The 22,312-nt window shown below is 31.0% G+C and overlaps 1 protein-coding gene across 1 annotated transcript; it reads left to right on the top strand.

The window, feature by feature from the left end:
• The first annotated feature begins 14,161 nt into the window (after nucleotides 1–14,161).
• Nucleotides 14,162–15,763, top strand: LOC130894530 (piggyBac transposable element-derived protein 3-like). Its single transcript, XM_057801411.1, has 3 exons — nucleotides 14,162–14,246; nucleotides 15,152–15,506; nucleotides 15,559–15,763. Exons 1-3 carry the CDS (start codon nucleotides 14,162–14,164, stop codon nucleotides 15,761–15,763), a joined length of 645 nt encoding a protein of 214 aa, XP_057657394.1.
• The last annotated feature ends 6,549 nt before the right edge of the window (nucleotides 15,764–22,312 follow it).

Raw genomic sequence — 22,312 nt, 5'->3', positions numbered from 1 at the left:
TTAGGAAAGTAAAATTCGTGTGAAGGAGAAGCGGGTGAGTTTTATTTCTTACTGTTGTTTTTCAGTTTTATTCACTCGAAGCGAAGTTGGATTGGTTTGTTGGGAAAATTAACAAACGGTCGAGAAACTTCGATCAAGATTCGTTACCGTATTTTTTGTTTTATAAATCTAAAAATTTATTTATGGATTTCATTAGTTCTGATTGCATTTTTTTCGTTTGTTTCAGTATCTTAGAAAAGTGCCATGGGTCTACAAACGTGGCAAAACATATCCAGAACGAGACTGATTGATCAATAACTCTATTTAAAAAAAAATTAGTATTTAAAAAGAAACTGCGTTGTAAATATTGTAAAAATAATGTAGTACAATGTGTATACAAAAAAAAACGAAACTATGTTAAAATGTGTTATAGAAAACTGCTTTTCAATTTAAAAATAGTGCTTGATAGATAAGGGAGGGAAATATTGGGAAACCAGCTAATCAACAACGATCGATAATCACTGGTTTATAGTAATTTTGTTGCCCTAGATACGAAAATTATTTATGCACCAAAATCATGAAAATATTAATGATATATCTATAATCTCAGTTATGTTTTGAGGAATTAGTAAACATCGAAATAAATAAAGAGGAAAAGTCATGTGATGATCTCATCAACTGATACCTAAAATCTGGAAGTTTGTCTGTATAATTTGCTGCTTTATGGACCCATAAAATCTGAATCTTCCTTCAATTGCTGTACTCGACCATCAAATATTTCATTTCATCTTCCAATTTTTTTAATACTAAATTATGAAAATTTACTACAAATGTAATTAAAACACACAATCAAAGTGTTTTATTTCAATCTTGAGGCTAATAATTTTGATATTTGTTTTGATAAATTGAGACCACAAATCACTGCGTCCATTTTGATAAAATAATTTTGGGGTAGATGTTTCACCCTCCTATTCACGTCCAGTGGTGGACGGTCTCCATTCCCGTGAATTTGCAGAACCGGACATTTTGTAGACTTTAAATCTGGGTAACTCCACATTTGATTTCGATTAAAAAATTCTCGCTTTTTTTACAAAGTTTGTGACGTTTCGTTTTCGTTTCTTTTGTTATATAAAACCGCAAATATAACAAAATAAGTGACTAGAATATTTACACAAAATGGACTTTCAGTAATTAAAACAAAATATTAATTCATGACTACTTATTATCCAGATTTACGTCTAGGTACTTCAATATTGTCAAATAACTGGGATATCAGTTGTATGGGTATGAAACAAACCTATAATTGTACAACAATCATCAAAATACGAGTTCATTAAGAAATTTCATGAATATATTTCTAATCTGTGCACGTGAAAATGATTGATGATATCTAGGGCAACAAAAAAAGTTTTTTTTTTGTAGAGCTGTGTATAATTAAGTGCCAACAACGATTTACACTCATTTATTTATTGTTATATTCCAGATATTTTCGAATGATAAAATATAAGTTTACAAATATTGATTTAAAATGTTATAAAAAAATAATATGATGTAATTTTTTCGATGAAATTCAGAGAGTACTTGTTTTATAGCGAAACTGAAATATAACAGCTTAAATTCTGGCTTACAAATCTTCTTATCGGCTGTAGACGTTTATTTTCTTATTTTTCATATAAGTTTGATATAACAAGTATTTTTTGAAGCGCCTCTGAAGAATTTTCAACTCCCAAATACGAAAATTTAATTATTTGTTATTAGAAATACATAAAAGAAAAGAGAAATAAATTTTAAGACAGTAAATTCTGAGTTTTTTTTCATAACAAGTATTTAAAAGTAAAGAAGCTTTTTTTGGTATAATTTATCGATGTAATTTTTTTGAAAAATCACATTCAAAAAGGATTATTTCCACACTATTACATATAGTTTAAATTAGATATGAGTAGAAATAAATTTTCTCAGAGAAAATTATCAATTTTCTTTATTATACGAAAAAAAAAGGAAAAAAATCATTGATCTTACTGGTACAACGATGTATTTTTGCAAACCAATAAAACGTGGAGCTCCTCAAGGCTCAGTACTAAGCCTTTTTTTATTTCTACTATTTTTCCACGATATATATATAGATAATATCTCTTGGAACAACCCCTTAGGATCACCCTTAAAACATAAATTGACGAAGTGAATCTGTTAAATTCTTAGGGCTATTAAATATTAACACAAAGTACTGATTCATACTTTCTAATTTAGTTTTAGGAAGTTCATTGCAGATTTATCCGTTTAAAAACGATCTTTATCTATCTAATCCACGATTAGAATTCATTCACTATTCGAAATAAAATCTAGTTTTTCTAGAATTTGAAGGTATATTTAATGGTTCTATGGTAGTTTAATGTTTCTATTGACATTTAATACAAATTATTTTATTTGTTTCTTTCTTAGTTTTCCACAAGCTTGTTCTCTGTAATATTAAAATTAAGAGAGATTAGACCAAAAACAAAAAACGTACAATCCTCGTATATATGAACATTTATTGTTTTAAACAAGATTTGGTATCATTAATTACATTTACCAATTTGCTGTTACATCACTGATTGTTAGTACCAACGTGTGGCAATGATTAATTGCCAGACATGTGTTATCATCTGCATACCATAATTCATTACGAAATAATTGATTTTTCAATTTTGCATTGTTAGCAAACTACGGATATCATCGATGTCCAAAAATCCCACTATATTAAAAGTAAAAAGTAAATTTCGTTGACGTAAACAAAAAAATTAATAATTATTCAATTTGGAGGGTAAGAAAACTATGTTTAAATGTTAATTTAAAAATCAAATAAACGATTTCACTACAATCGGTAACAGATCTCGTATTATCACTGCAGCGTCTTCAACTATGAGCTACGACATCAGATTTATGATAATTACATCTTATTTATATGAAGGGCCACGGAGAAAAACGATCAAAGTCTATTTTTTTGTCTAATTCAGTTTGTTACGGATTATTACAAGTATTTTTCAACTATACTATCATTTTGGCGAAAAAAATCATAGTCACTGAGTTATAACAGTCAAAAGATTGGAAAAACGATCTTAGTCCAAGGGCTGAAAGCGATCAGGGTACAGTTTTCTAGTATATTAGTAAAGTTTTCTGTGGTTACTGTGTTGTTGGACAGATCTATAACCTCAATCTAACCTCTCTTAATATTTAAATAGCAGCATGTTGTGTTAACGAGGTAATGTGAAAAAAAAAAGAAAAATAAAAGATGTGATGAAAAAACTGCAGGCCTCAAGTAATGAGATTTATGAAAATTCCTGGTGCTTCCGGTATATAATAACAAATGAAACTAAATCAAGAGTTATTGAATTCATTAAATCATTTAAAGGGAGGAAATTCCACTATTCATTAGAAGATACATGAAAGGTGACAGCTTTTCGTGAAATGTTTTCTTTAATTTTTCTCGAAAGGATACATGCAGCAGTTGTGATTTACTTAAATTTGATATTTCAGTTTTAGAAGATAAAATTGTAAAGACCACTGATGAAAAAATTAACGAAAGAACTTTATAATAAAAAGTAGAGCAATAAAAGTTTTATTTAATTGTTGCTAAGAAGCCAGAAAAAGTGAAGAAATTGAGGAAATTACCATTGACTTTCAAAAAAAATCTACCTACTCCTAAATAACTACGTCTGACGTGTACTAGCTTTGTCAATTGAGTTTCATATCCTTCAACAAGTGTTGTCAGGCTCGATATCAGTATTTTACTCATACGGGGGGTTAATGATGTTTGTTCCATGCTAAAATACTTCTTTGAAAATATCCTAAGCCCACCAGTAGTTATTTTCTGTGACTCGTGCGTGATTTTTAGTCTTGTATCTACGTTAAAAAGTACCAATTCGAGAGGTGAAAATCGACCAGAAAGAACCAAAATTTTTGTCACATAAATCAAATTACTTCAGAAAAATCTGGTTACAAGGAAAAAGTTTGTATGAGAAGTAGGCCAATTTGAAAAACTATCCAATGGAAAACTGGCGATTGAAGAGGCTAAATTGAAGATACTCTTTTATTTAAAGCAGCTTTTGACCAATCCAGGTGCTCAAAGATTCTATGACTAACTGGATCCTGCCTCTGTTGAAGACGAAGATGATATCGAGCTTGTAGATGACCCACCAGTTGATGAACCTCCTCAGTAGCTATCTGGCAAAAGCGATCAGTCCATTTTTATTGTTAGTTATATTATATAATGTATTACAACATCAAGACTTTGAAAAATTAAATTACCTCCATTTTTTAAGCTTTTTATTTAACTTAAATAACAATATTTCATATTGCGAGAATACAGAGAAAAACTAATCAATTCTGAGGAATACTAACCATATTCAAATCGATATCAACTCTTAAGTGAAAAAACAATAAGTAATATTATCAGAATTATTTTTAGTTGAATTCAAATACGTGGCAACAACATCCGGTTAGAAATATAAAAAACTAACCGTGTTTTTCTTCTGATTAAACTTAGATCATCAATAGTTCTTCTTCTTTTTAAGATTAAGAAGGTCTCAGCAGTCGGGGTTATTCAACCCGTTTTTTAGTGCTAATACAGACCAAGTCCGAGGATTATAATTTGATATTTGGAAATTTAAACGACTAGAATGAACCGTAAGCTAAATTCCTAGTTTTCAGAGAACTGTGGAGAGAGACTATAAATCCTGTTCTATTGACAGTTGACATATTCTCAATATCTACACTTATCTATGAAGTATCTTGAAAGAAAGTTGATTAAGATTCAGTTATTCTTGTTCTTTTTAAGATTAAGAAGGTCTCAGCTGCCGAGGTTATTCAACCCGTTTTTTAGTGCTAATACAGACCAAGTCCGAGGATTATAATTTGATGTCTGGAGCACTGCTTGGAAATTTAAACAACCAGTTTTATCGCATTTCGTCGAATTATTATAATTTGAGTTAATTCGAAAAAATCTGTAAGACATCATCTTCCACGTCATAAACAATAAACAATTTACTGTAGTCAGATATTAATTTTGATCTTGAGTTCAATCTGTATCTTACCCCTAGCGAGTAGTATCTGCTTTTCTGCAGTCTACGCTCGACTGCCTTTACTTGCTTTCCTCCTAATCTGCATACGGAAATCATTGCACTAAATAGCAAAGTTTAGAAGACGCAGGATCTTTAATTTTAATTTACCCCCGGGAGGTAATTCATTACTATGCATGAGGCTTCTCGATGATACTATACAATCGTCTCTTATACAAATATTCCACATCTCGGAAACGTCAAAATCTCTATTCCAAAAAGAATTTAGTTAAAAATATTTAACTAATTATTATATACAGTGTTGTCAGATATTTATTTAAAGTAATAAAATAAAGCTGTAATAATGATATTAGTATAACTTTGCATTGATTTATTTTATGGTTATTTTATAATAAACTCTGTATATATTCGTCAATAATTTATATAACAACATCTGGTTAGAAATCTGGTTAGAAATATAAAAAACTAATCGTTTTTTTTTCTTCTGGTTAAACTTGGATCATCAATAGCGCGTTGTAACAAATTTCTCTCACACGCTAAAATATTTATCTCTCATTCAAAAAGGAATAATACCTCTAATTTCTAAAGAAGGAAATGAGCCTCATCTATTTCAATTAGCCGACTCCGCAAACCTGTTTATTATCAATTTCTTACGTCCCTACAACATTTTAGGCTGGTTTTTCTCGACATAAAAGGGTGAAATATATTTTTTTTTCTTCGATAATTTATACGGGAAAATATCGCACGCTGGCGATTTCCATATTTTTTGAAATATGATCGTCCCAGAATCGTATTAGACGCACCTGCGTTCAGGACCGGTAACAGGACTAAACTGATTTATTTAGATATAGAAAAAATACACAATATTATAAAATTTCACAAACATCGTCTTTCAAATCGATAAATCGTTTCTATTGAACTTTGAATCTACGAGGTCTAGTTATTAAATCTTTGAAAAAACAAACTCCGACTGAGTGTTATAAATTGTTGCCTACGAGGACAATTCTTTATCTGGTGTAAACGTTTTAGTAAGAACCGAGAGAACAAATCAAAATTCTAGGCAATGTTGCAAAGGATCAGTAATCAAATGCAAATTCGTAAAAATGGCCCGATTTTGAACCAGGTCAACGCTTCTGCACATAACGCGCTACCTTTGAAACAGTATTAAAATCTGCTTTGAAAGAGAACCGATTTGAGTTGATGAATCGGTAAAACAGAGCTCCTAAAGACACTCGCCGAAGAAGACTTCCAGCACTGCTTTGATCAATGGAAAAAACGTAACGAGTTTAAGTGTGGTTTAAAGCTAATTCTGCATTGCAGAAGGTTCAAATACAGGATCAGAGAATAAGAATGAGTCATAAAAAGTCATACTATTCGAAAAAATAGTTATAGAGGTAGTTAGTTATAAGCAAAATACTAAAAGGAAACAAGAAACAGAGAAGAAGGTAATGATAAAGTTCTATAAAAGAATATTTATATCTGGAGTAGAGCGTTTCTAAAACGAGAATATCATACAAAAGATGAAAAAAACGAAGTAAATCTCAGTACAATGGAAAAAAGAAAATAATATCCACTAAAGCCATGAAGATAAGATAGTGAGCGACAACCAAAAATAATTGACGAGATGGGAAGTGGTAAGAAGCTGTTTCCGTAATGCATCGTTCTATGATGGATCATTTTTGCAAACTAGATGATGGTAAGAGGAGGTTTAGAAAGTAATTATAAGCATAATACTGAAGAGAATGAAGAAAAGAAGAAATGACATTGCGTTCCTATCAATAAACATAACAAATTTAATTAAAGGTAATTAGAAGATGGAAGAAACTTTTTATTCTCAAAGCATTTGAGAATTTTTCCTTTTTCTTTTTTCTAATATCATCAATTGTGGTTCAAGCCATAGAACAAAACAGAAATTATTTAACATCCCACTAGTCTTAATTTTAGTTATAAAGAAATATCTTTGCTATTATATGTTGTTAAACGCTACTCGAACTACCTCTTGACCGTACTCTCTGGAAAATGTTAAAGAAAAATCTAAATTCTTCACTTGCAACTGCAATATCTAATATTGATTGCTTCTTCGTTAATTTTGATACCTCCGATAGTTCTGTCAACGTTTTTCTAAATATTTCTTCGGGGTAAATGTTAAATAGGAAAGTCGTAATTCCTTGTTGACAGCAATTTATTTTTGAAGTTTGACTCCAGTCCATATTAGCATCAAACCAAGAACTATTTCATTGTCGAAAGCCTTGTAGAAAACAATAAAGCACAAGTGAAAATTTTTGATCATTTCTCTGGATGGAAGGAGGATAAAGATTGATTGCAGAAAGTCTTTTGAAATCTTCTCTACATCGTAGATTCGTATATGATGTTGAGAAAGATTTTTGAAGTTTGACTCCAGTCCATATTAGCATCAAACCAAGAACTATTTCATTGTCGAAAGCCTTGTAGAAAACAATAAAGCACAAGTGAAAGTTTTTGATCATTTCTCTGGATGGAAGGAGGATAAAGATTGATTGCAGAAAGTCTTTTGAAATCTTCTCTACATCGTAGATTCGTAGATGATGTTGAGAAAGATTTTTGCAGTTTGACTCCAGTCCATATTAGCATCAAACCAAGAACTATTTCATTGTCTAAAGCTTTGCAGAAACTAATAAAGCACGTGTGAACGTTTTTGATCATTTTTCTGGATAAAAGGGGTTGATTCCCATCAACCCCATGCTCCAGCAAGTGTTCTGGACTCTTCTCTACATCGTGGACGATTTTTAAAAAGTTAGAACATATAAACAGATTACCTGTAAAAGAATTTGACACCTAATCTGTTAAGTTATGAGAAATTATACTTCTGTATATTAGGGGGTTTGTAACTGCACGTATATAGAAAGAATCAATATGTCCTGAAAGTTATGAAAACGATAAAATTTCACTAAGCTCGCACTTTCGGAATTTTCAGGAAGGATTTGAATGCGAGCGCTAGAAGTAATATCGCCCCGTGTGTGTACTTTAACTGAAAATCTTGGCAATATCCTTTCGACTCCTAGTAATATCTTGGTATTTTTATAGTGTTTCCTACCATATGACACCTACGTATTCTGAAGCATGAAAATACGAAAAGAAATTAAATCAATTCGCTTAAGAAAAAACCACGACGTCGCTATCGATGTAGCGCACCTGAAATCTCGTACTTTTAGAAATATCGAAGCAAAGAAAATATTTTACAAGAACAATCTGTCAGAAAAGATTGGTCTTCTGAGGAGTGACAGGCGGCGGGTAAGTCCCGTTGGGGGTACAATGAGTAATGGTTTCCACTACGGAATGTTGAAGATATGTTTAAGAGAAAGCTCATAATATGATAAAAACCGAAATATTTAGGTTATTTTATACATATATTGATGATCATTTTTCGATATTCAACAAAAATATTAAAAAGTAGCGGAGATATATCGTTTGATACACATCCGACCAAATTTCAAAATGATTAGTTTATAAATTCTTGAGCTAGAACGTTAAAAAAAGTATTAAACTAATTGAAGTAACTTATTGAAGAATCAGCCTCTACCTTAATGAGTTAGAAACTTACCACACCTTTCTGATTTTTTCTTATTTTGTTATTTAATCGTTATCATGACTAGATGGTTTATGAAAAACCCATAAAAGTTTGTGGTTCTATAAAAAAGTATATCAGATTCTCTTCACCATTATGAGGTTGAAGGATTTTATTTCTAATAGTTTTTATAATTAAATTGAGTTGTTTTGGGACCTCACTGCATATAAGATCGTAACAGAAAATGTCAATTCGAGCTCTGGATTTAGACACCTTAGAGTCTTATCGTTATTAAAGTTGTAAATAGAAGTTCTCCATTCGTCGGATTTTCGGTTAGGCCTGAAAAGGGATTAGTCGTATCTCTGTCGAATTGCAAAAAAAATCTCGAGAAAAGTTTTTCGCAAGCTTTGGAAAATGATCATATTTTCTTAGATATCGATCAAAGCTACTGCAGTAGTTTCCATATCTTTCAACGATCAAATTTATTTAGGAAAAAAATTACAGATACTTCTATAATTAAGTGTATTAACCACAATAGGAAAATTTAAAATTCGTTTGTTATAATTTGCACAATTACTTTCTGTTCCTTGGTCTTTGATGTTATTAGAGACCAAGAAACTTCAGTGATACCAAAATAAAATTTAATATACTGACATCACTAATATTGAATATGATATAATCCTTCTTTTTAAGGTTAAGAAGGTCTCAGCAGTCGAGGTTCTCGGCTTATTTTTTACTGCTAATACAAACCAAGTCGGATGATTATAATTTAATGTTTAAAGCACTGCTTGGAAATTTAAACAATGAGAATAAACCGTAAGTTAAATTCCTAGTCTTCAGGAAACTATGAAAAGAGAAAATAAATCCTGTTCTATTGACAGTTGACGTATTTCCAATACCTACACTTGTCTATGAAGTAACTTGAAAGAAAGTTAATTAAGATTCAGTTATTCTTCTTCTTTTTTTTAAGGTTAAGAAGGTCTCAGCTGCGTATTATAATTTGATGTTTGAAGCACTGCTTGGAAATTTGAATAACCAGTTTAAAAATTTTGTCTCACGTTGTATAATCGCACATCGTCGAATCAACGGAATTATTATAATTTGAGTTAATTCGAACTGAAATCGATAAATAGTAGCGAATTGTTTAAGCAAACCCAAAACGTGGGATTGCGAAGAGAAAGCATTATAAATTAGAGCCGAATTTGGTCTAACTGATTTACTCAGTAGTGAATGGAAATAGTTTATTTAACCTGATAGATTTGTAGTCGCTTAATCAAACCTTTGAACAAAGTTAACTTAACAACATTATGTTTCGATTGTTCGCTAATATATGTGGATTTGGAGCAGTGCATAGAATACACTAATGGCATTTGTTTCCATTTGAATAGGAGATTATTATTCAAATGCGTTTAATCATATAGTATAGTCAAAAATATATCAGGTGAAGCTCCAGTTTGTTCAAAATAGTTTTATTAATATCGAACCAAGACTATTTCCTATTCTATTTTCTTAATAACATTTGGAGAGTTTTGGTAAGGAGGAAAGAATTTTTGGTATCCAATAGTACAGAAAATGTTGTTGGACTCTATATTTTGGAAAGCAAAAGGTATTTTACCTTAACATTGGTAAAATAATAGACCAAGAGAATTGGTATAACTTTCTGGAAGAAAGAAACAACTAGTTTCATGGAGCAAACACGATGAACCAGCACAAACCACAATGAAAGCTGAAAACCCCAAAAAAAGCTAATGCTGTCAGTTTGGTCGGATTACAAAGATGTTGTGTTTTTTGAGCTAGCTCCAGGAAACCAAACGATCAATTCTGATGTTTACTGTCAATAATTGATGAAGCAATCAAGGAAAAACTCTAGAATTATCAAATCGGAAAGGTTTAGAGTTCCACCATGATAATACAAGGCCCCAGACAAATTATGTTACATACCTCATACCGCCCTGATCGGGTATCATCTGATTACCATTTATTTCGAAATTTCCAGAATAATCAAACTTTCAGAAATGACGATGACATTCAATCGTACCTGGTTCAGTTTTTTCCTAACAAGGTTGATGTTCAAATGCTAAACGATTTTCTAGATGTGAACGCTTATTTAAGTGGTAATAATTTACAAGGTGTTTCACAACAAACTTTACCTTTGTATTGTTTATTGCAGCTGGACGCGGGAGATATATCAATCGGTAGCTTGGTTTGGAAACAAAAAACGATAATTCAGTGCCTGTAGCGCGTAAAAACTTCCGCAATACTATCCAATGATTAATGAGATAGAATAAACGATGTATAAACCAAAATTTGGACGCCCAAGGTCTTCTAAAAGGTCTAAATCGTACTTTATTTGTTCGTAATGCATTCTGTTGTCTTAAACGTCCATATATCATAATTCTTTTAAGGTTTCAACCTAACAAAACTCAGTTGGTGCAACAATTGATCCCCCAGGTTGCTGGTCAGAGGCTTTCCAACGCTTACACAGCAAGATGGAGGTCTTCACGCAGTCCCGATTCAACACCTACGGACTTTATGATTAAATTAAAGAAAATATCCATTACTAATTGGCATCCATCACGGAAAATACCTGCCCAGCTATCACAGGAATTTTAGAGCTCGATTAATTGAAATAAGATTCAAAATTATCTATTATAGACTACGAATTTTCGACAGAAGTGAATATTTTGTTATCAGATATTGTGAAAAATTGTTGGAACGTACTTCCACTTACAAAAAGATGTTGACATCTGCCAACATCTTCTTGTAAATGAATAATATCGTTCCTGCTTTATCTTTATCTATGAAATGTATTATCTTTGTTGACGTTTTAATACAATTCATATTGAATCAGCGTCACCTAGAGGCGTTGAATCGATTCAGAACCGTCGGTAGATCCGATCGCTTGGCGCCCTCTGGGATTTAAAGATGTTATTAATAATGTAGACGGTAGTCTATTCCGACCAGTCACACTCAAACAGTTTTATTGGTTTTCTCTTATCAGAGCTCTTAGCTGATAGAATCATATGTACATGGAGCGAATCGAGATTATGTTTTTTTCAGTCTCCATGGGATTCCCAAGAAAGTAATGCTTCTGCATTGGTTGTTTGACGTAATATATTTTATATTTTGTTATCGTTTTTTTTTATTTTCTAGATATCTACGATGTATGCTACCAGGAAAAGTTTTTATTTTATTTAGTTGTTAAGAAAAGTTAAGTTTTTCATTCGATGAATGTGATTTGTTTGATATCATTAGTGACGTGATTAACAATCTAATTTTTTGAAAACTGTGTTTAATGATTGAATTATTATCACGTGAATTTGTAGTATACTTTTTTTCGTTATATAGTTAGTTGGAAAATCCTTTTTTCCCCAAAACAAAAATGGAAAGCAACCTTTCAAACCTGTAAACAACATCATCTTGACAGCTAAACAGAAAGAAAACCCCAGTTGCCATGAAAGTCCTTTGGCAATTTCTTTTTCAGATTAAATTTACTTCAAAATAAAGGAACGGCTCTAGCTAAAATCTGTATATTGTAACGAAAAATGTATTAAGAAAATTAGAAACACGATCTTTATAATACTGAATTGTAAATAAATAAAAATGAAATTTTATTGTTATAAAAAAGTGAAATTAGAAACTGTATTAAAATAAAACTGATATTTCTTTCAAAATTTTTTAAATTTAATTTACGAATCCGGTCCTTTTATAAAACAAAACATTCGTATACACATTTCTTTGAATTACATTAATGCCATTCGACACGCACCGTTTATTAAGAGGATTTGATTGTCCCTAGGACGACTTATGAATAAAAATGGACCGATTTGGGTAGGAACCTGAAAATCCAATAAGAAAACGAAAAAAGTCTATAACTGTATCAACACGAAAACGCATAATTTACTTGAAGATAATAAACGTTAAGAGAAAATAAAAGTTGTTTGTAAATTGGTACTAAATTACATCACCTCTTCATTGTTGGAAAATATTTCAACTCTGGGAATAGAAAATCATCCGTTTTTGCTTGATTTCCACTCGACGTTGATAGTTTTTCCTTTTTAAAGATATTCAATGAAAATTATTACACGCGCATCCCCAAAAAACGACGCCTGCAGATATAACGATCTTTACCTTCAGGTGTAAAATGATGGATCAACGTTTCTCTTTTTGTCTTCTAGCAATCTCAAATAGATCTCAATCTAGTTCATACTTTATATTAGTTGAATTAAGACATTTCAAATTCATTATCAAATACTAAACAAGATGGCGTCTTCAAACTTGAAACATATAATGTATAGATTGTGTACTAATACTAAACCGCCATCTTTAGATCAGGTCGTGTACTGTTGGGGTAAAAGCGAAAATCAATAATATTAAACGAGACATTAAATAAATATTTTAGTAGTGATTCTACCACGTATATAGTCCAGTTTTATTGGAAAAATAAAAGGCAATGTAATAATCGAAACGCAATTTGTGCCAGATCGGTTTTTCATTGAGATATATATACGATTCGAGAATGTGGACAAAGTTGTAATAAATCTGTGGACCGCAGCGACCACATAATGTTCTCTTCCTTCGATTTATAAACGTGTATTGTCGATTTTTACCGTATTCGATTCATTACAAGGGAAACTTTGTATATATATTATAGAAGATCTGCAGTAAAACGATGTTTGGTTAAGAATTTACTATATTGAATTTATACGAATATTAATATGAATAATTGATGAAAAGTGTAGTAGAAAGCATGTACTTTATCAATAATCACTTATAGATTCTTACAAAAATGAAAAAATCTCTTATTAAAAATTTATAACGTCCTCTTTTTCCTTTTCAGTGATTGTTTGCTTATTTATGAATGAATTTGATCTATTTTATTTAAAAATATCCCCTTAGATACAATAACACATTAAAATAATAATTTCTACGTGTAAATAAATATTTTTTTACAAATATATAAGTTTTAGGTTATGTTAGGTTCTTAGTGAGCTTGTTTTATTTTCCTCGGAACTTTTTAAATATTTCTTCTTCCTTTCCTAATCCTTGTGTGTTATATCGTCTAATTCTATATCTAAACTCCAGCCAGGACCTTAATCTCCATCGTTAGGATGCTTTTTTCTGTCCATCAGACTCTAAAAAAACTTGCAGCTTCTTGGACGTTGTATTGCATCATGTCAAAGACTTCCTTCTCTAATAGCCATTTAGATCAATAAATTTTTGTATTCTTTATGCTTGAATCCTAGAAATCTGCCACCGCACCACGAAGATAGCTTAAATCCTCTTCTTTCAGCTCTTCTTCAGTTGTGAATTGCTTCCCAAATGTTTCAGGAAAAACATGGTAATCACCGAAGGCCAAGTTTGAGTTGTAACAAGGATATGAGTTAGAAACGCAGTTAATTAGTGAACACGCCTTTCCTCTTGTTTCAAATATCATTTCGAAAGTTCCTTAACGTGTGACAGTAGCTATCAGCATTAATTGTTGCACTAGTAAGCAGGAATTTTCATAACAACAACTCTTTTCCGTCCCAAACGACTTTGTCGATAGACATAATTTACTTGAACTTCTTCGGCTTCGGTAAGTATGGATGATTCCTCTCATGGTATAGTTCTTTTGCAGATAGTTTCAGGTCTTGTCCTTAGTCCACCAATATCTCGTCATCGGTTACGTAGGAATGCATGTCGCGTTTCACACGTTATCGTTCGACAGCATTTTCGAAACCCATCTTGGTATATGCTAAACGGTTTCTCAAAATGTTGTAAATACCTCAGAGATCATACGCTGATATCCTGAACCATCACGCTTCGATCATTCAGCTTCTTTCTCTTCTGCAGCAATTGCGCACGTGATGCACTTCATACAGCTGAGAATGAATGTCTTCGGAAGGAACGGTTTTTTTATACAAAAAAGGAATCAAATCTAGCATGAGGATCGAATTGAAGATGTCCTTTACGACTACCAAAACAAGAAGGAACGTTATTGATAGCTCGCCAAGGCGGAAACTGGAAAATCTTGGATAACATCGTTCTTAGTGTCCCCATCTCCTTGGGAACCTTATTTTATGATCAACTACCATAAATATATGTTAAGGATTATTCCTAGTTAGATATATTCCTTTTCTACTAAATTCAGTTGAGTTTTTTCAAGATGACGAAAAAAATTTTTCACGATTAACCCATTAGCGCCCAATGTACTCGAAAAAACTATTTGATGACGAAGTGGTCCAACATATTGTCGACCAAACTAACATTTATGCGGCATCTAAGAGCAATCATAATTTTGTAACAACCAAAGAAGAGTTAAAAATTTTCGTTGGTGTTCTTCTCTTTTCTGGGTACCATAAATTACCTCGTGAGCGCCTTTATTGGAATCTTGATGAGGATATTGGAATTCCATTTATTTCAAATGCAATTAGTCGAAACAGATTTACAGAAATATAAAAAAATATTTACATTTAGCAGATAACAGAACACTGGATACTGAGGACAAAATGTACAAAATTTGACCACTTATGAAACATTCTCAACTCAAAGTTTCAACAACGGGGAATTTTTCATAAATTCTTGTCTATAGACGAATTTATAAGAGGTAAACCTGTTCGTTTCGGATACAAGGACTGGATGTTGTGTAGCTCGGATGGATTTTGTTATTCATTCGATACCTATTGTGGAGCTAAACCGTCATCTGTTCAAGCACCAACTAAAATTAAAACTTCGCTTCCACTAGGTTCACGAGTGGTCCTTGTTTTTGCGAAAATAATTGATGCCCCAAGTGATCATGTCCTATTTTTCGACAATTATTTTGCAAGCCATGATCTTTTAAATGCACTTAGAAAGATTGGAATACGAGCTACTGGAACTGTACATGACAATCGTACAAAGAAATGTCCTCTTGTACCCGTCAAGACAATAAAAAAAAAGAGAAGACCGTGGTATCTTTGATTTTCAATACGATGAAAGAAACCAACTTCTATTTGTTAGATGGAATGATAATAGTGCAGTAACGATGGCTACAAACTATGATTCAGTCGAACCTTTAGCACAAATAAAGAGATGGTCTTCGAAAAGGAAGGAGAAAATGCCAGTGCCTCAACCGCAACTTTTTAAAAACTACAACTACCGCATGGGCGGTGTTGATCTGTTGGACCAAGGAGTCAATAATTACAGAATTGCAATCCACGGTTAAAAATGGTGGTGGGTTTTCTTTACTCACATGATAAACGTAACTGTTGTAAATGCCTGGATATTATATAAAATTATCTACCCTAATGACAAAACGGATCTTTTGCAATATGTTAGAAGTATTACTCGTCACTACATACGATCCTATAATAAGGCTATACAAAGAAGATCTGCATCTAATAGACCTTCTGGTTCATTACCAAGAAGTATTTTGGATGATCCGATTGGGCCTTTTTCCTTATAAAAATCGAGCACCAGCTCAGATGTCGTCAGTGTCATATGAGGGCATTGAACGAGAGTGTTTCAAAATATTTCATTCTTAGTCCTTGTTTTACAAAATAATTTTATTGCAAGTACAAGTTTGAGGAGGACATTTTTAGATAAATAAAACCTAATTTAATATTTCTTTTTTGCTAAGGCACTAATGGGTTAACAAATCTTATGTCTGTCTATTAAGAATGCTGTTAGTTTTTTGCTGTAATTCAATCAAACATTTTCTAGTCGTTACTATTTTCACATTTATGGTCTAGTAAACAATATTCGAAACGTTTTTATTTTTATATTGAATATACAATTTTCAGGAACGAAAGCTATTTATAATTACTTTTAAGTAAATTGTTATTTATCGTATCAACAGCGCAACAAGCCATAGATAAATCACAAATAGAAAGCTATCTGAATAAATTCGTTTCGTTGAATAATCAGTGATGCATTCAAAGGATTACAAACGGAGCTACGTTTTGCTAAACGTATATAAAATGAAAGTTTGTAGGTGTAAGAGAACAGAAAACAACAAAATACCCGAGGCTATAATTAAACTTTTGCTATTATAGCTAATGCCTAGATATTTACTCGCTTTATTAATTAATCTTTATGTCTGTCTCATTCGTATACAGAATGTAAAGTATCAGGAGTGGGTAAATCAATTATTATCTACAAAGAACCTTCAAACTTTTAGGAATTGCAAAAAACTTGTAATAACGACTGGAATTTCGCTTGTTATTGGACCGTTTGAATGCAAAAATCAAGAAAAAACGTCTAAGAACAAACCACTGTTTCACTAAGACAATACACCGATTTACAAGTCGTTAAATTGAACTAATTACAGTTGGAATTGCTTTCTCATCCACCGTATAGTTCAGATTTAGCCCTCAGTGATCAATGATCTCAAAAAAAACGCTCGCCGATTATAAATTCAGTAAAAATGAAGAAGTAAATGCAAAAGCTGAAGTTTATTATGACAAGACAAATCTTTCTACAAGCACGAAATCAAAAAGCATTGAAATGATTTCGCTCTTCGTCGTAATTCGTTGAAGTAAACATTGAATTGTTAAAAAATTAAATAGATTGGAGCAAAATAATGATGTTATACATCATAAATAATCTCCAAGAAGTCACACGATCACTAAATAAGATCACGTTAAATTATTTAAAAGATTAGAAATATTCTAGCGCAGCATTTTGTAACTTTTGTCTATTTCTATGATTAGAATTTCCTCTCAAAGTACATCGTTTTTATGATTCAACACCTATAAATGGAACTTTAAGTATGAACCTCGTATAATATATATAATAGCGTAATTTATCTTTTATTTATTGAAAATCTAGTTGGTTTTTAACCTGTTCACTTATTCGGACATTAGAAATGAAAAAGTTCAACAACGAATATTGTGAAAAGTTTGTCAAGTAGCATAAAAAATATTCTCGAACCATTAGAACTCCTAACTCACGTCCAGCCGTCATCTCCTATTGCCAACGACACTTTACGAACTTAAATTCTGCTATTTTCCATCACAAAAAGCTTTTCCTCCCTTCTATCACCCCTACTTTTTTTTCGCACATCGGTAGCTACGTGGTGACACATTTTATTAACCCTTATCAACAACTTTCGAGATGCTTATTTGTGTAAACATTAGTGAAGTCGAATTTAATTTTTTCGCTACATTTGATGTCATTTTCAACTTGAATTAGTTGATACAAAATATAATATGCAATTAATAGAATCAATCCATTTTTTTAAATTAAATGACAGAATTTGCTCTAAAGAAACTACCTCTGCATTACCTTTACCTATTGCCGTTAGATCGTTAAAATTTTAAATAAATATCATGTTTGAAACATCTTCCAGTAAATGGAATACTGGAAATGGGAGAAGGAAATAAAAGTGTGGAGTTTACTTTTCAGGCCACGTCGTGATTCTATAGTTAAGAAACGTGTGTCGTTTCGGATTTTCGCATTGTGACAGGTGAGCGCCGTTCCCAAAGGAAAACATGATTGGTGTATGGTATGTATGTGTGAGTGTGTAGAGGTTTTTACACGGTGGAAGGCTTCTGTCCTTCGGTCATAAATGTCCTCGACAAAATTTTCGTTGTGGAATTTATAACAGATAATTTGTAAACTTACAAAAAATATAACATTTAGTTATAAAAACCAGAGTTCAGAGTATTGATCTACGAAGACTGCTAATTAAGTTTTGACATTTGCCATAAGACAATATTTGACATTTTTAATGGTGAACGTACTCAGAACGTGTCATCATACGAGTGTTATTTGAATTGTTTACAGATACTTGACACATTCGTCTTGATCTAAAAAGAAATTAAATCGTGTTCGCAGATCCATTACAGCAACGTAGAACAATCAATTCTTAATGCTACACCAGCATTTGTTTGCCAGAAGTTATTGGAATAATCAGCTAAACCAAACGCGGAAGACAAATCAATTACAACAACGACAATGCGAGCTATCACACATCAATTCAAACAACAACGTTTTCGAACTGAAAAAACATCGAATTGATGGATCATCAATTAACTATGTAAAAACTTAATTAGTAGCCCTCGTATATTGATCTTTATACTGTAACGAGGTTAAATAGGGCGTTCTTCTTTTTCTTGGATATCGATCTTTACTTATATAAGTACGCAGTATACAAATAAGTCTATACTTGGCTATAAAAGCAACACACAATAAAAAAGAAGTTGACAGAATGAAAACCAAATATGAAGTTATAAACTTCATTTCTGAACTATATAGTTGAATAATTTCTCAGTTTCCACCACATTATAAAGTTAAAAGCAAAATTCGTTTCTGAAAATAATAAAGGAGATTTATTTGATGTCAAACGTCACTTTATTGTGAATTTTAGTTCAAGTATTTTTGCATAAAAAAACTAAAAGGTTTCAGTAGTAAAAGAACTATACGAGAATGGTTAGTTTTTTTTTTTGGAAATCATCGCTTTCCATTTATTTTTGTCAAAGTAAGTCCATGCACGAACTTTTATAATATGTAGGAAAATAATATGATTCGATTTAGGTGTGAGATAACGGCGTTTTCGTATATATCAGATGTCCCGTGAGATGCGAACAGGATCGGCTTAAGTAATTTGAACCCTTAAAAAACATTGATACAACTATTTTTTGTTCTATCTATATTTGGAATAACGAAAATGAACAGAAAAGCGAAAATAGTCATTATAATTAAATATAGTTAAATATAAAGCTTTTAAAACATTACTAACATCTAGTATATGTACTTTATTTTATGTATTATAAATAACTTTGCACGTAAATAGTAATTTGAAAATTTTTTCAATATTTTGAAATATTTTGAATCAATATAATTTTTATCAAAAGCTATTATAAAACATAACCTGTATCAACAAACAATTAAATATTTTTTTATAATATTTGATAAATTTATGATAAATTGGAGGATCGAAGAAGCATCGTTTAAAAAATGAGCTAAAAAATTATTGGTGAAAAACTTATTTCGTTGAATCTATCGTAACGTAAAATTCTTCGTATTTTTATTTATAATTTTTTTTTCGATCGAATACATAAAGATAATCTTCTAAATATATTTTTAATCATGAAATGTATGTAAATATTTATTAGTTGATAAAATTTTTCTAAATTCACTTTTGTTGTTTCTCTGAACATTAAGATCGGCCAAGCCGGACCATAACACGAAAGTGAACTTCGAGGCAAGCAAGTTTTGTTATAGTTTCTTCATGGTTATACTTTTAATCGAAGGTACCGCGCAATTTTATTTTAAGAAAGAGAAAACGTCATTTAATTCACAAATTTGGGTTTTAGATGTTAATAACCCTCAACTAATTTCAATTGAATTGAGGTTTTTATAGTCTATTCTGTAATTTCCTTACAGATATCTTGTTGTGCTCTTAAATCCGTTGTTAGTTTCTGTTTATCGTTTCATAATTTTGACGTTATGTCAAAAATCCTCTTCTTTTTTTACTCTATGTTAGTTATTTAGGAGATTTCTTACCCCTAACTCTCTATATTAATAATATTTATGGAACGTTGCAACATTTCTATGATTTTCCAATACTTTTTCAACAAATATAAAACTCGTTGCAAATAAAACGTTCGTTTATTTGATTCAGATACCGTTTTCGAGAAGATCGAAAACAGTATGGTTAATAGTTTCACAAAAAGCCGTCATAAATCTCAAAATTCGATTCTAAGAGCCATATAAATCGCACCTGCGATTTGAAATCGAAAATCGTGGTATAAGAAGCTTTGACACGCTGCATGTTCGTCGACTTTGAATGTGGAAATGTATGCAGGATAATGCATATGCCTATAAAAGTCACACGAATAAAGTTCAAAAGTTGAAAATATAGAACTGAATATATTTGACATTACTATAAAAGGATAATCCTTAAATATTTTTTTTGTAAATCTATTTTTTACTGTTTTTTTTTTGTTATTAAATCGATATGTACTTAGAGGTATGTTTATATTAGTTTCCTTAATTTTATATTTTCTAAAATTGAACAGGGTGAAAATTCTAAAAGAAATCAAAGTTTTCTACAAAAAATGGTAGTATTTATGTCAATATATCGTATATTTTGTCTTTAAATTAAAGGTTCTAGGTGAAATTTCCCCCGTTATCGTGTAAACTGCTATATAGTGAGGAATTAGGGTATTTAACATTAGACTGTGAGGTTATAACAAATGTTAGAGATGGAAAGTTTTCTTAAATATTCTCATTGAATATTTCTATTTAAACCTATACATTTTCAATGTGACCTAATTAAAGTGGATTTATTTATTTCATAAATCAATCAGCATAATTCAGGCGGAAATTCGAAACTTTTAAAAGCCGCAAAAAGTTGCCGGAACGAGAAAGAAGAAAGAAGAGATAAAAATTAATTGAATCATTTATATCGCTAGGTGTAAAATTAAAATAAAAAATGGGGCGAAAACGTTCGGGGGAAAGGCTGAGAATGATTGATACTGCTTTTGTTTTAATAACAAGTGGAGGTCAAGAATATGCAGAACAGATTTACCAAGAGGGTGTACGAAAAATTATTAATTTCCTATTTACTGCTCCAATTGTGATATTCATTTTCTAGATGATTATATCGGAAAGAAAAGCTTGTTGTATCCATAACAACGATCCTAATATATCAATCGGATAATAAATTAAAATAAATTCTTTTTTTTTACGTAAAAAGCAAGGACAAAAGGGCCCTATTACACCCAATTAAGTTGTAAAGGTATTGGTTACGTCAAATTCTCACATTGTACATTTATAAACTGATACAAATAATATTTTATTATTTACTACAACAAACCACAGTCAATAAAACTTTTTCATAACTTAATTAAACTTTGTTCATTCCTCGTATAAATGTAGACGATTGATATTTATGAAAGCTCCCACATTCTGAAGGTGTTCTGACTTATAACTTTTACAGATATAATTGCTTGTAGAATGCGCTACGAGGGGCAGCATCTACCACCTCAAGTTTAGGTACTTAATCAGTATTAACAAGAAAGGTAACGCTATATAAACAATCAAAATATTGATTAATACTTGTAATAAATTTGTAATATTACTATAGATAGTGAAAACAATCTTTATATTTCGTATATTCTTTGTATTTGTATAAATTTGTAACAATAATAATGATTTTTTTTATACACAAATAATGTGAAATTTCATTTTTTTCTTCCTCATATTTGTTTATAAATTGATTTCAACTTATTACTTCTTATAACTTTTTATATGTTTTTCGTAATGATTTCTCAAGATTTTTTATAAAAAAATACCTGAAAATTGTTTTATTTATAGATGAAATTGTTTCCCACAATTTACTTCTATATATATCATTTCTTTATTTATTTTTACTTATTTATTTTCTCTTTCTTTCACCTACTAATAATATTATATAATAACTTATTATTGAGCAAATAAAATGAATTTACTGATAAAAAAAATCGACAAAGCGCAACCTTCATTGTTGTTTGATAAATGAAGAAACCTTTACCTTATGTGGTCCCATGGCGTCGAGAGCTTTGGAAAACGAAACAACTTCTATAACACGGATTTGGTTGGGAAACGGTTAGGGAGTTTTTAATAAGAAAGGATTTTCGGGATTTTAAAGTTTGTAGACGTGTGCGAAATCTTCGGGGAGTGATAATCGATTCAATAGTATGATTTAGATTTAGGATTTTGTTTTTATTTTTGTAGTTACCGTTTATCGGAAATTCATTAGACGGTCATAAATCACTTTGGGGAATAA

This window comes from Diorhabda carinulata, chromosome 5 (assembly GCF_026250575.1).
Source record: "Diorhabda carinulata isolate Delta chromosome 5, icDioCari1.1, whole genome shotgun sequence".
Classification (NCBI taxonomy): domain Eukaryota; kingdom Metazoa; phylum Arthropoda; class Insecta; order Coleoptera; family Chrysomelidae; genus Diorhabda; species Diorhabda carinulata.
Note: the sequence above shows the minus strand (reverse complement) of the source record. Positions and strands in the feature narration are given on the sequence as shown.